We start from the raw sequence: 15,765 nt of genomic DNA, 5'->3' as shown, positions 1-15,765 counted from the left end.
ATGTTTCGTCTTTATTGAAGCTACTTGTGGTACAGGGATCCAACTTGCTCTATGCAGTCAATTGCAGGTCTGTAACCAAAAAGTGTGCTAAACTGAAACAGGAAGTGATCATACAGCCTGGTTTATTTGTGCAAATGTGACCTGCTGTTTTTTTCTAGATTGTATTTGTTGGACAGAAATAGCTTTCACAGCTGCAAACTACATTACAGACACAGTGTGTGTGTGTGTGTGTGTGTGTGTGTGTGTGTGTGTGTGTGTGTGTGTGTGTGTGTGTGTGTGTGTGTGTGTGTGTGTGTGTGTGTGTGTGTGTGTGTGTGTGTGTGTGTGTGTGTGTGTGTGTGTGTGTGTGTGTGTGTGTGTGTGTGTGTGTGTGAGGAACAAGAATCAATCACTATGTGCATTTTTGTTTTGATTTAGGCAGCACTCCCAACATATTTACACGGCATTTGATGCATTTGCACCCTAAAACCCGGAAGTGAGTTAGCATTTTAGCGCCATGGGTTCTAAACTCTGACAGTCCATGGGGATTTTAAATAGGTTTGTGGTTAGACGCCTGAAGGTCTGTGGTTAACACAAGCTTAAGAAATGTTGAGGTTTTGTTCGATGAGATAAACTTCCCCCCACTTGTCAATTTTAAAGTTACTTAAAATGGCGGCAATCATTGTACAACTGCTGAAAACTTGCATAGTGAGAGCAGAGTAAGGAGCCAACCTGGGAACTTTTTTTTCCTGATTCTAAAAATCACCTTGGCAACAGCTGGCATGCCTGTTTCATGAGAGAAAAACCAGCAGGAAATATCTGGGGACCTCCAGTTTACAGGAGAATATTAGTTATGATGTAGCTGCTTGTATAGTTGTTTTATGGATGATGCCGAGTGTGTGTATTTGAGACGTGCATGTGAGACAATTTCACTTTAACCCCACAAATCTTATACAGTGTACCTCGGTCTGTAGTCTTCATTTTGTCTGTTGTGGTGCCACAATAACTTTTAACTCAGTAGGACTTTTGGCTCTGTGATGACCCAGGAAGGGTCAACTGTTTGGCCTGAGAGCACTTCTGTCTGTCGTTGATAACAAGCATATTTATTGTGGTTTCTCTTCTCTGTACTGCTGCAGAACAAAGCGCACACAGAGTTCATTGAAGGAAGTAAAGGCATCGACACAGCCATCAGAATGTTGAGCGTGCTCTGCAGACCTGCGCTCTGAGCTGAGCTTCTCAGGCTTCAGTTAAAGTGCTAACTCCCATCAAAGGTGACGGTTGAAGCCATTGAGGAGAGCAAAAAGACACTGAGCATGCAGTTCTGGGAGTTAGAATTTGGTGTGATTTGATGAGGATTATTCCAAACCCCTTCTCAAGCCGACGTAGGGGGTTAAAACCAGCATGCAAATAAGAGAAGTTGAGTTTGAAGCTAGAAGACTGCTTAACTCACCAGAGGGCATGCCCTCCTGCCTTTTAACTTCCCGATATCCTCATCATAGGTCTGGAGGTCCTGATCCTGATCACCCAGCAATGAGAGACTGTTCATGTTTTCTGGAGGCGAAAACGGATCACCGCATGCCCTCCCAGCAGCTCGGTAAAAAGGCTTTTGTGATCCCAAACACCCTACAGGTTTGGGCCACTTGTGTTCAGCAGATTGATTGAAAATGTACCATCATAAACAGTAGAACTTTTACCAAATAACTGTGCAGTCTCAGGCCATACTTTTAAATTTAAAAACAGAGTTTTCCTCCACCAAAATATTATATTCAAAATATGATATGGTCCACACACGATGTTTTCAAAAACATCTTTACATTTCCACATGAAAATGCAGAACACACTTTTTCAGCTGTCATGAGAATGCCATCGAATCACCCTTTAACCACCGTCCGACGCCAGCCTCCACCATCGGACTGTGATTGATTGAACTCAAAAACGATGTCCAGGACATGCTTACATTTTCTCGCCACACCTCTGTAATGACCATTTCTTTAACAAAGTAGTCGCATGTTGCAGCTGTGTGGACAGCATCAGTCTGTTGGGCCTTTTTTAATTTTTTTTATGGGGGCCATTTGCACTTCATAACTTGAGAGAAATAAGTAGCTGATTTATCTATATTTTAATGTTCTATAAATGACATGTTTATCTTGCACAAAAGTATATAGGTCAATCTCAGGAAACTACATTTTATTATCTTTAGAAATATTAACATCTGATGTACATTTTGTGTAAACCTTATTAAGGACAAAGACAGTGTTTTCAGTGCATGACTGCTATTAATGACTTTTTTAATGGAAGGTGTAACTCATTCTACTCGAACAGTTTGGTTCAGGTATTGAAAAGAAAAAGTGCACATTCTGGGATAAGGATTTATTCTTTCCCTTTTATACTGAGGAAAAGTGACAGGATGAGAATTGCTAAACACTTCTATCATGTATAATGAACCATGTCCATATTTGTATATATTGGCACACCTGCTAACTTCATTGAACTATGATAACAAAATACCAACCTAACCGGTGGACAAAACCTCAAAATGATTTCATTAATTCTAACCAGTGTTGCTTTTTGTCAGCTTATTGCAATTACATAGTACAGTTAAAATATAATTTATCGAATATTACATTTTTCACATGACTACGACTAAACAACAAAAAGTAGACTAAAATGACTTGTTAATGTGCCAGCTAAAAAATGACAAACATATGTAGAGACTACCTTTTACTGATTAGACTTGTATGAATAGATTTGTATGAACTTGCCATTTTAGAGTAAGTAGTAGTGGTACGTAGTTAGACTCCTCTCTTTCTGACCACCTCTCTCACTGTGTCAAACTTAGATCAGAAAACCTTTTAGAAAAACAAAAATAGACAACATTTTTACTGAATGGATATGAAAGTAATTAGACTTAATTACTTTTTGATTAAAACTAAACCAACAAAAAAAAGGATATAGTGAATAACGTGACTTATAAGACCAAAATGAACTCTGATTCTAACATGAATGTAGCTGTGTTTATGATGGGTCAAGGTTGAGTGCATTTCTAGTTCACTTAGCTCTCCAAGTGTTTTTCTTGATATTTCCACGTGGACTTCTCCAGTTGGACAGTGCACTCTGATAGAAGACACACAAGTTGCTCATCTGAATACCAGATGACATCCTTGCATGGTTTTGTCCAGAAGTATTTCAATGCATTCACCTTACTTGAAAGCTCTTTGTCCTTCGTGAAGGGTGTCACTGAAACTCCCTCCAGAGTAGTTACCTTCAGCCCAAAGCAGGTACCATCCAGTCGACCATCCTGCCACTCACAGAAACAACTGATGTCCCTTATACTTCATTTGCCCAGGTAAGAAGCTAATTACCTGGTGCATCCTCATTTACCCTGAGTAGGAATCAGAGCAGGGACCTGAAGCGAGATAATGACATGCAGTAGTATGAGATATAATATTCACAAGAGGCTGAGAACTGACAGCATAGCAGGCGTTGTGCACATGCATAAGTGCAAGAGAGAGAGCGCTAATTGAATACTTGCATATGTTTTTGCAGGGGTATCTTTACCTCTGTCTTTGCCTCAACTTCCTCTTCCCATCACAAAAAAATAGAGATCCACTGTTGAGTCCAGTCCCCTCAGTTTTTTTTTCAAATAGATTGGCTGGCCTCAAATAAATTCCATGTGAAAGCTTTTTGAAACTATGCCTGAGGAGGTAGAAGTTAGCCTTCTGTTTCTGTTGTGTTGCTGGGCCATCACTGAAGAAGTAAAGCCTCTACTTGGTTTTCACCATCTCCAGGACAGGCTCCAGGTGGGACCAGATTGCTGGTGGGTCACGTTGTCGGGAGGGCGACAAAATGATATTGGTGTGTTCAGTGGTGTACAGTACACCGGTGTGCCGTGTTGCCTGTTGGTGGGATCCCCCAAAATACACAGACTGAATCGTCGTGACACTTGCACAAGCAACTTTCACTGAAATCGATGTGGATTAGGTACTCGTTGGCTTGGAGGCTTTCTCATAACATTCTCTAAGCACCACACGGCTAACTGATGTAGGTGTTTATGGAATTTGAAGAGACCATCTAGACCGCTCTAGGCGTCATGGCTGAGCCGAGTCAGAATGATTTGACTCACTTAAAGAAGAGCAGGAATCCCCATCAATACGTAACAACATTCGTGAAGTGTACGAGTTTTACTGTGCTTGATTGTGGGTTTTATTGTTGCCTGCTGTTTGCCAATTCAATAGAGCATAATTATCCTATTTCTGTCATGATCCACCAGATTCACAACTCTATTTTGGCATCAAACAAATCTGGCAACACTCCCTGCAGATTCTTTAAACGTCTCATAAAAATGTCTGATGTTCACGCACGAAAAAGGTTAGTGCAGATGAATCCCATTAACCTTTGACTTTGACCTCTTAGGTAAAAATCTCAAATATAAAATACAGTACAAAGCATCACAGCAGCATCGGTCACACAGTGACCATTGTCAACAGACTGTTGTCATAGAGACAGAATGGACTTGCAGCCATTGCCTCTCAGCCAACAACAGTTTCAAGCAAGTGTTCCTGAGTGAACGTTCAGAGACTTTCAGCCCAAAAATAATGCTGAATGGACATGGGGCCTAAGACTAACTGTGAAACCTACTCTGATCAGTTTAAAGACTCCATGCTGTTAGCCACAAGACACCCTTTTATTGCATATTGACTGAGGCTTAATCTTGGATATGGGTATTTTAAGAGCTATTCAAATGATAGTGCAACTATCTGCAGAGATACAAGCCAAAAGAGACACCTGCAGAAATGTGTTTTGCAATGTGCACCTTAACAAACAAGTTTATTGCATTTGCTGTTACATTTCAGGGCTTAAAATATTTTACAGCTGCAGAAGTTAAGCCTGAAGCTATCGATTTATCATTACCTGGCGTGCCGTAACGTTGGCCTATTTCAAACAACAAATAACACATCATTCATTCTTCGATCACTTCGGAGCCAAATTATGATTTATGTTGATGCAGTTCAGGCGATATGAAAAGTTTGATTTATGCATCCTTCAATTAAAACCTTCAAACAACCTTTGGTATTCCAAATTATGTGTACCTTGTGTCTTGCTCATTCCTCAGCTTCAACGTCATTGTTGGCAGAAGAGGTTTCTGTTTGGACCCTGATTGGCCGTCGCTGTCAAGGTACTGCAGTAATGATAGTTATTAAGCAGCCCCTGTCTTGAATAATCAACGCTCTGTCAGAGAATCGCTCCTGCACAAACCAAGCATGACAGCTTCCAGTGTTGTTTGCAGTGGAGCACTAACTTGTCAGCTTTCATGCTGACAGAGCTGTTCTGTAAAGTTCTATATTAAGATGTAAGCTCCGCACAAACACCACATTGACTGGATTATAAACAGAAGAGTCTGGGTGGCATGTTGGCAGCTTGGAAAACAAACAATGGGATGAGGCAGTCAGTATTAGCAGCCTGCTCGCGTGGAAGGCTGGCATACATGCATTAAGTCATAAATTCTGGACTACTGCCTCAATGCAGGTGTTCACAGGTGCACCACACACAGACCGAGCACCAGCCGTTCCAGACCCCTCATAAGCAAGCAAGGGCGTTAAACTCCTGCAACCTTGGCAGGGATGAGACATGTTTACAGGAAAAACACTATGAAGCAGTTCATTAGTGCTGCAAGGATCTTTCTCGGGTATGTGGTTTTTGACAAAGCGAGGCCTGTAGAAGACAAGTCTGTGCCGTGCCCTGACTTACAACCTTACCACCTGTTTAAGCCAAGTGTGGTCTGTTTTAATAAAGGCAAGTTAGTAAAGATCCTTATTGTGTTACCTTTCACTTTCCTTCTTTGCCTACCTTACTTCCTTTAATTACCTTCCTGGTTTCTCCTTTCCTCTCCTTTACATTGATTGGATGCAGTTATCAACAAATATTGAGTTGTTTTTAAAAGCTCTTACAACAGTCTTTTTAATTTGTAATCTTAGATATAAAATGGATGGATGGATAGATTAGTTTAAATACTCAGCATCTCTTTTTTCCGAGATAATCGTGTCGTTTCAGACTCAACTCATGACAGAGATCCTCTGGAAAGGTCTTCTTGAGGAACTTATAAACAGGCAAACATTTCAATCAGGAGACTTAATAAGAAAAAGAACAATCATTGATTTCACAAGTTTCAAAAGATTGTGCCATGTTTGCGGTTTGTGATTACACATGTAAGGGATTTTGTAAGGGACCATGTGCAATTGAAACATAAATGTAACCCTTTGCATTGCACCAAAGTTAGCTTGAGGCGCCCTTACATCTGCAGTCCCTAGGCAGGTAACAAAACAACATTGTGACATCTTCATGTATTCAGTAAGGGGTCGTGAGGGCGAGAGCAGGACCCCCCCCCCCCCTCAAAATGTAGTCTCTGAATCTGGTGGTGTTGAGGAGTAGACTTCTAAAGAGCTGAACCTGGACACCTGGGTGGAGGAGGATCACAATAATCAAACTGACAGACAGCAAAAGAGAGATCTTTTCAAATTTGACAAGAGACAGGAGATTGGTCAGTAGAAAAACATGTGCTCAAGTTTTTTATTTATCTGATACTGGAGGAAGACTAGAATTTGCTGCTCCAGAGCTGTCAAAGGACACGAGTTCTACAATTGAAATGTTACAATGGTATACACTATGGATTGGATTATTCATACCATGTTATTGTATATTACGGACGTATCTGCTGTTAAGACAGATAAATAGACAGACAGATACAGCAGAGAGATGGATGGATAGATAGATCAAGAATAATCTTTCCTTTTTAGACAACCAAACACTTTGTTAAAATTTATTTAAATTCTGTGTTAAGTTTTTTGTGCAGAAGAAGAATCCTCATTAAAAAACAAACACTTTTAATTAATTAGAGCAACTTTAGGCATCAGGTCTCCGTCCTTAGCTGTATGTTATGTCGACTAAATGTTGACAGAATTAGCTGGAAGCTTCTCCAATGTGGAAACAAAGTGAAGCATGCAACAAACCAGTGCACTTTGAGACACTCGGATAATGTTGTCGAGGACTCAGTGACAGAGCGCCGGTGTTACTCCAACCGAGGCTGTTTGGCCAGCTGCCTTTTGAGAGCGTCACTCTATTGAGGCAAAGTTTAGCCGAGGAATGTTTTGTTCCGATTATTCTCGGAGTTAAGACCTTTTCTTTTGCCCGGATTGAAATCCTTCTTGACATCATCCCCTCGCAATTGAAAGCCCCCTCGCCACCCTCGTCCCATTTGCCATTTCCACAAAATAAATAGCATCCAAATTTTATCTGGGTTTTGCATGGTTACCATTTTGTTAATGGGCAGTCTGGCCTCTCCATGAGACAAGGAGCATTTTTGGGGGGCACAGTGTGGTTGTTGTAGCAACGTTGTTGAGGAGTGAATGAAGCAGATGTCAGAGTAATCCATCAGCCGGCAGCTCCTCACTCCCACAGCTCACTGTGTGCCTCACATGTGACACCCTCTGCACCACAACCCTAAATCAAACCGCCTCATTCGGATCTGTCCTTGAGATAACTCAGAAAATGTTGATGATACCCCTCTGTTACTTCTGTGATGACATTTATTAACCAAAAACAAACGAGAAGGCAATGTGGTTTTACATGAAACAGGTCGACAATGACCTCTGATTTAAGAGCACTGCAGCAATATGGTGATATAGTTTCATCAGTTCAGGCACAATTGAGTTTTTTACAGCCTTAACCAATAAAGAAAACCTGTTATTAAGGCTTGATACAATGCAGTTTTATCTATAACCAACCTGTTGCGACACTTGAATAGAAATGGTCCAGTAAAGGCACCTTCGACTTTTTTTATAATGACGTATCTTGACTGGGAATAAAATGTTAACTCTTCATATTAGCTGAAACATGCCCATAAAACTGTCAAGTACCAAAAGTTGTGAAATGTCTTAAATATTTTACCGATATTCCTATAAATTATGAACATTGAATTCTGTATGGAGAGTCAGCAGAGATTTCAGTAGAAACTAAAATGCACTGCTTTGAATTCATAGTAGCTTCAGAGTTTGTATGCTAACTAACAAATCATTGTTTACCTTTATTCCAACTATCCGTGGTTCAAATTTTATGGGCAAATGCTGTAGAATACACTCATTTATGATCATTTACGGATCGTTAACCAGCAAAAAGATTTGTACCACAGATAGCACTGGATCAGTTAAGCTAACATTAGTGAGACAGTGACTAGCTCGGAGGTTACTTCAAGACTCTGACTCTGCTTCTCAAGGCAAATTGAGATAATACTTAGTGAAATGCTTTAGAAATCCCAATACTGCACATCAGTGTAATTTATTGTGTTCTAATTTTCAGAAACTAGGCACAGCTTTAATAATTGTGTTTCAGCGGGACATTTCCTTTTGGAAAACTCAGTAACTGTACTGTTAAAAATGCTAAAGGAAAATATCTTACACACAGTATAGATACGAAAATAAATAAAGAAGATATCATATAAAAATAATCTTTTATCAAATATATTCTATCGACCAAAATTAAGGGAAATGTCCAGAAGCTCATGTTTGCTCCTGATAACATCAAGCTAGCTTGAAGAGTCAATATCGCTGCTTAGTGACAGACTCCCTTACAATACAACTAGCAGCAAACCAACAGGGGCAGGTGGGCAGAAACAGATAGGAAACAATACTATCATATTGAGCCCAGGATCAGTAGTTTGAGTGTAATTGTTTCGCTTGGCTTAATTCACAAAAGCTGCAGTGTCAGTCAGCTGAATTAGTTTAAGACCCTTTCAGTTTAGAACTCCAGTGTGTAAGAAAAAATCTAGTTTTCCTTTTAAGTGCGCATACAATATTTGACACAAATAGCATCTCACCCAACATACAAACGACTCTGGATTATGTCATCAGTGATGTTTTAAAAGAATCAGTAGTTTTTTCATTGAATAAATTATTAGTTTTAGAAAAACAAAATTGTTCAAGGAGAGTCATGCCAAAAGAGCAGCAGACCAGCAGAGAAGTCAGGGCTGGGGCATGAAGTGGAATTAAAAAGTTTGATTTTAAAAAAAGGACGAGCCCATAGGTTTTAAGTCCAGTGTCAAGGCAGATGTCCATTGGCATCACTATTATCAACACATGTTGGAAGCAGAGCCTGACAAAGTTCTTTGTTGTGCCAATAGAGCAAGGCCATCACTCCACGTGTGTGCATCGTCCACAGCGAACTCTTATTCTGAAGTTCAAGAACAACTCAAGCTCTCAGTCCAGTGTAAAAGTACGTCCAAAGTCACGTCCAATAAATATTTCTATTTACAGGTGTACACCTCTGTCCTCTCACTGCAGGTGTTGCATTTGACGTAGCAGCACCAAAGGAACTTGCAGTTGCATTGCCAAACGCGTGAGTACTGATGTGTGTTATATCCTCGACCGCAACACATCAGGTCACAGCTGTTGGGCTGCAAAGCCGTTTTGTTGCATAGACGACCCTGTGTTCCCATGCTGCCGGTCAGAGGGTCGGCCTCGCAGTAGTTGGGCGACCTCTCAATGTAGACCAGCTCGTTGTCCATGGGCTTGCGGTAGGAATGGGGTTTCTTGATCTTCAGAAAGGTGGGGCGCTTGTTACGACTGGCTCTTACAGGCTCCACGTGCACGGCGTGGTTGTACTTGTCCTTGAGCATGAATCCCAGCTGACGGAACTTGGGGAGAGTAGTCCAGCATGTCTTGGTGGTGCAGGATCCTGACACACCGTGACACTTGCACTCCAGACGCATGCCCTTCTCCAGAACCTACAACATAGAGAAAAATGCAGATGAAGCAAACTTACAATTGATCAACTTGTATCTGCCTACTGATATTGATTACTGTCTAACTCATGCCCAAACATTGTTATGCCATGGACCCCATACAGCATTAGTCGCCCGTGGGACCCTTCATATATTAAGAGGGCAAATATCAAAAATTAAACAAACAACTTCTTAGTTTTTTGAGAAGTTATACGTTTCTACAGAAGCCCCCAGCATGTGTTACATTTCATTTTAGCAGATGGCTGTTCTGTCATGAGCCCGGGTCTGCTGAAGATTTCTGCCCGTTAAAAGGAAGTTTTTTCTTGCCACGCTATGACGGATTAAGCTGGGCTCTTGTAATATAGCCATAAGTAAGGTCCTTTACCTGCTTTTTGTAAACATAACAATGAGCATGGTCTTGTTACCTGCTCTTTTGTTAATGTTAACAGACAAACAGTAAGGTCCTTTACCTGCTTTTGTAAAGTGTCTCGAGATAACACCTGTTATGAATTGACGCTATACAAATAAAGATTGATTGATTGATTGATTGATTGAATGATTTCAGTCCTTAGGTCCGATCGAGTACATTTGAGTTGTTTTCACACATTCTTATCTCCATATCTCTGCTTTGAGGACTACAGCCTCTGTACACGAGGAACACAAACTAACGACTTGACCCCAGGTACCCCTGTGTTGTTGTTGTTTTTTGTTTTTTTTTAATCTAAAGATTAACATAAAACAATTGAAAGATTTTGATATGCAGTTATGAACAACATAAAAAAGACACATTTTCAAATGTTACTGTCACAAATCCAGTCTTGCCCCCTACCCCTAATTCCTTCTATTTCCCAACCCCCTAGCACCCTGGGGGGGTCAGGACCCCCACTTTGAAAAACACAGGTCTAACACAAATGGTGTAGATCTAAGATGTTTCCCAAACCACTTCAAAAGATAATACTGAAGAAATTCTACCACCACACACAGCTTCATTCAGTGTGTTTGATCCTGTCTGTCAATAATGAGCAGGTAGGAAACACGAGTTCACAGAAATACTAACATATTGCATGAATAGTTCAACAGGTTGAGACAAAAGTTTTCAAGCATTCCAAATGAATGTAAGCATTCCTGAGATCTCAGAGCTGCTCCAATACGTCACCCTATGGCTACGAGCTGTGTATGTGCCGTTCTCAGTCATGGAAAAAGTCTCTTCATGCAAAAGCACTGAAGCTCTGTAACTTCATATGTCCGTTTTATAATCATTATTATTATTATTTGAAAAGAAAAATATAATTTCCAATGCTCATAGCCTTTACTACTTTACAAACTTCTTTGATCCCCATTAAGTTATCTGTCCGTCGTTTGTCCTCCCTTCCCTGGGTGCAGAAAGTCTGAGTGTCTTCGTCCGTATTGCCTTTAATGTTAATTTACTGCAACATATGAACAACGGAACCAGGGAGCTTACTTCTTGGGATTTTCCAAACGTAAAACAAAGAAGAAGAAACAATTTGGAGAGGGCAGGTTGTCACAATTTCATAACAGAATTCAGTAAAGTCAGCTCTTATAGGTTATAAGTACTCAGTGCGTTTTAGTCCATATCCGATTAAACTTGTCCTGTTGCACTCTGACAGTCAATGCTTCTATTTTCCGTTGTGTACTTTATGTATCCGTTTGTCAGTGGTGGGTGGATCTACTCAAGAAGCCGCTTTTTTATCAAGTGAACAATTCATTTACACTCAAAACTAGGATACCCATGCCTCTTAAAGTTTTTCAAGTTTAGGGTATACATATACTTAAACACAAACAATACATGAAACATACAAAGTGCAAATGGTCAAAAGAGTTGAAGTTCACACAGCATCAAACAAGTGATCTGACCTTAGATTCTAAGGTCTATAACCTTTACAGATCACTTGTTTTCGATGTTCTAAGGCTTACCACATTAATTAAAGTGGATGAGAAATAAATGAATCGTTAAAAAGCATCACATCAGCTCCCCTTGTGTGTTGCCTGGTGCAAGACATAAGAAATGTGGTTTCTAGCCCAAAAAAAGGATCTTGATTTTTATCTGTAGATAGGCCACAAACAAAGCTCAGGTGTTTGCAGACTGGAACACCACCATGTGTCGCAGATCTCCCAGACCATCTCATTTACCATTTACATCAATACAAGGAGAAAAAAATAGCAGTTTGAGTACAAAACTTTCCGTGTATGTGCTGTGGAAAAAAAAAAAAAATCAGTCTACGCTGATCTATTCAGACAAGCTGGGTTAATTTACAAGCTCTTGTGACTGAAGAGACAGCTCGGTCTGTCACCACATTAAGGCGTTAACAGCGAGCAGACTGGCAGCGGTGAAAGGCCTTTTCAGGTTTAGAGTGGAACCTTTCGGTGTGTTTGGCAAAGCGGCCGGGGTATTCTCTGTGTGCCTCCGGCTGAATGACATCAGCTTAACCTCCTTCCTCCTCCTCCTCCTCACTGAGTGGGAACCCTCGCTGGCATACAGAAGCCTCACCCTGCTTTTTAATTATTCCACTCTGATGTGGCCTCAGACTTTCTGGAGTCTCGTGGGGTAATTGTCAAAAGCCTTTGGATGCATCCAGCTTAGTGTGGTCATGCCCCCCAGACCTGACAAACATTTAATTCATGGAGTTCAGTGAAGTGAAATGCCAACGACGCTGCTATTGTTTGTCTAACAGAACCCCTGTAAGCCTCCCGTGGCACCTTTTACACTATTGTTGATTCTTCTCAAGAAATCCAAAGGTTGGCACTCAAAACACACACTGACATCATCTCCGATTTGACATGAAAGCCGTACTACAATAATTACAGAGGTATCACTTTAGTAAGTGTGTATTAAAAGATTCACACACTGTATCACTTTCTGACTGATGCCAGACCTCAATTATGAAGGTTTTCCCCCTACAGCTGAATGCAGATGGATGAGAGTCCTCACATACACGCTTTGATGTAGATTCCACGAACAGAAAGTAGTTTACATTGAGGAATTCCCACAAAGAGAAACAATAGAAAAACTTGTCGATGATATTTTCAGGTGATTTTTGTCTCTACACAGATAGAATCATCTGGGTTTTTTTTAATGTAAAGTGGAGAGTTAAGTGCTGAAATAATGCCTTAAAGCAACAATATGTAACTTTTTACATAGAGAATGGCGTCTCTCCCATACTCAGTGCGCCTGTTTACTTTCACTTTGGCAGCAAGCTGAGGTCATCTCGTGAATACTGTGCATGTATTTACAGAACTAAACGTCTTCATTTTTAAAAATAAGCCAGGTAGCCCAACTCTCTGTGTTACAATAACTGAGGCTAAGAGGAAGAGGATGATGGAGGATGAAGTCAAGAAGAGACATAGAGAGAATGACCACGCAAAAAGCAGAGTGTACACATCAGTGCAGATTTTATCCATTAATGATTGCGACGTAAACTTTGTGTTTGTGTCATCTGTATCACATTTAGCAGCTTTACTGGATGTAAAAAGTATAAATAGACTGTAAATATCAATGGACAAAGCCTGAGTACTGTCAGCCATCTGTTGCTGCAGGGCGACAGTCCCTATCATGGATATCCCTCTCCAGCCTAACTTTCAGTCAACCTAACAACAGTCTTAGAGCTGAAGCTGAGGAGGGTTTTAAACCTTTTGACGAAACAGTTATGTCTCAGGTTCGCAGACAAATATACACATACATCCTTCTTGTTCCAAAAAGTTTTCTCTGTCCTCGTTTATCTTCAACTATGCTTTATTAGTTTGGAACCTTACAGCCTATCCTAACTAGCATATTAAATTACCATCTTTAATGTAGCCACAGTGAGCAACAATTGAAAACACACAAAAACTCTTCATAGTGTCATATTTGTGCAAAATCTGGTTAAAAAAAAAAAATAATAAAAAAAAATTCCGACCGAGGCCTAAAATTAATGCATTTTTTTTGTTTGTTTTACTGTGATTGCATTTTAATTTTTTTTCACTTGAATCACACCGTGGATAAATCTCTGCAGCACGTCTCTTTTGTCACACTGATGGAAAGGACAACATTGCTGCATCTTTGAAGGTCTCATTTTATTTTAAAAAGCTCTTGGACAGCTCAGCTGAATAGTCCAAACTAAACTTAAAATCCACCATATGACATCAGACATTTACCTTTGTTGCAGTTCCTTTGAGCTGTTTTCATTTAGTTTTTCATACAAACCAAGGTTCAAGTTCCTTTTTCTGTGGTTAAGTTAATGTTGTAAGCTAACAGAAGGCCCTTACATTATTTTAAAAATAAAAGGTTTCAATTAAAAAAAAAGTTAAGGAGCTTAAAACAAAAGTGCAACTATTAAAAATAAAAGCCTTACTATTTCCGTCCAAAGACGCGATTAAGAATGCAATTACAAAATGTAATCATTTGACAGCCATAATTCAAATATTAATGTTATACACAAGGAGGCCTTGTCCCGGCAGCAGAAGCCTGGCTCTTATAGACTCCCCCAACCGACAGTGAAGGGATCAGGCACTACTAGCACCAAACGTCCCTGACGCCCAGCCACCACCATAGGACTGTGTCGTCCCCACAACCACGGGAATCCTTATTCATGCACAACCTCCACCTCAGCGGCAAAGAAATGTGGACAACAGGAACGTGAGAAATACAAAGGAGAAATCGTATTCCACCTCCCCGATACCATTTTTCTTTTGTAACATAAAAATGATTAAAGTCTTTTTACCTGCTTTCTGTTAAGTGTACATGCCAATCATGATTGACTTATTGGTTGACATGGACACAATCTTGACTTCTTAACTAGATCCTCCATGCAAACTGAACTGCGAAGGCGCTGCCACCATTAGCCACTACGTGAGCAGAGCTCCTCCATAATCAAAAGTTTACCCCACAATTCTTCATCAAAAGTCAAAAGTTCTCAGTCAGTCAAAGCCAAGGAATAGGGGAAATGTTCTCTTACATAGCCTTCTATATATCAGAGTTGTGCTTATATTATGCTTATATTTAATGTTTAACTCGTACATTGAGAGCACAGTTACTGAAGACAAAGTCATTGTGTGTAAGCACACATGGCCAATAAAGCTGATTCTGAAACAAATTCATCTGCAAAGTAATGACTGCTAATCTGAATTACTGAACGCTGAAGTATTATATCTTTGTCATCATCACTTAGTCAAGGAGCCAGATCAAGTCAGTACTACTTTCACAAATTTCATTTTTAAACCTTATATTATGAAATCCATCCTTCTGAATAGGTTAGAGCATATTTCCAGAAGCATGACATCCATTCAGTCATTTACTGTATCTATGTTGTTTGAAAACTGTCAGACATCAAGAAGCCATATTGAACACTAGATAAAGATGTAAAGTAATTCAGCAATCACAAAGAAATATTCTCCTCCGTGTCTGTATATGGTTTCTGCTCCTTTTGTGCCTTTTAAATATTCATTAATCAAAACTATTTCCAATCTGGAGCACAGACGGTCTGATGTACACAGGCTGCGGTCCTGAAGGTGGGCAGCACACGGTCGAATCTGACCAGTGGCTCATTTCCCACACTCTCTCCTTTGCCTTTGATACTGTAAAAATCACATTTTACTGAACGCATTCAGCCAATTTCAGCTTACTCAGTTGTTTCCAACAGTCCCAGGGGGGTCATGTTGTTCAATCATTTAACATGTTTAGTCTTGATGTATCTATCAAACTATGTAGAGCGTCTATGCTTCCATTAATATAAGATAAATGTCTCAACCTTTTCAATGTGCAAATAAGAAACCTGCCATTATAGAAACATGTACATATCTTAGAGTTATTCTCAATTCCCATCAAAACCACATTCACAATGTAACAGTCACTTTCAAACTGTATCTCGTACCCTGTCAATGAATCTAGTAGTATTTCTTTTCAGTATTATCCAATTGTTCTTTTACTATCATCTCATTTCATTTTCACTGCAGAGCTATAACAACAGGTCCTCAGCAATATTAGCTTTGCTTCTCACCAAAATAAAAACTGAACTAAG

At 40.0% G+C, this 15,765-nt stretch overlaps 1 protein-coding gene across 2 annotated transcripts in view; it reads right to left on the bottom strand.

Moving 5' to 3' along the window:
- Positions 1–7,544: 7,544 nt before the first annotated feature.
- The window catches only part of wnt7aa (wingless-type MMTV integration site family, member 7Aa), a 14,850-nt gene continuing 6,629 nt past the window's right edge, over positions 7,545–15,765 (bottom strand). For both annotated transcript variants that reach the window (XM_079340695.1, XM_079340696.1), the window contains one exon: positions 7,545–9,754. In XM_079340695.1, the coding sequence (XP_079196821.1) occupies positions 9,275–9,754 (480 nt within the window). In that variant the 3' untranslated portion in view covers positions 7,545–9,274. The remainder of the gene's footprint in view (positions 9,755–15,765) is intronic.

The sequence above is a fragment of the Symphodus melops genome (genome assembly GCF_947650265.1).
Source record: "Symphodus melops genome assembly, chromosome: 4".
NCBI classification, from domain to species: Eukaryota; Metazoa; Chordata; class Actinopteri; order Labriformes; family Labridae; genus Symphodus; species Symphodus melops.
The sequence above is the reverse complement of the archived record's forward strand: the minus strand, read 5'-3'. Positions and strand labels throughout refer to the sequence as shown.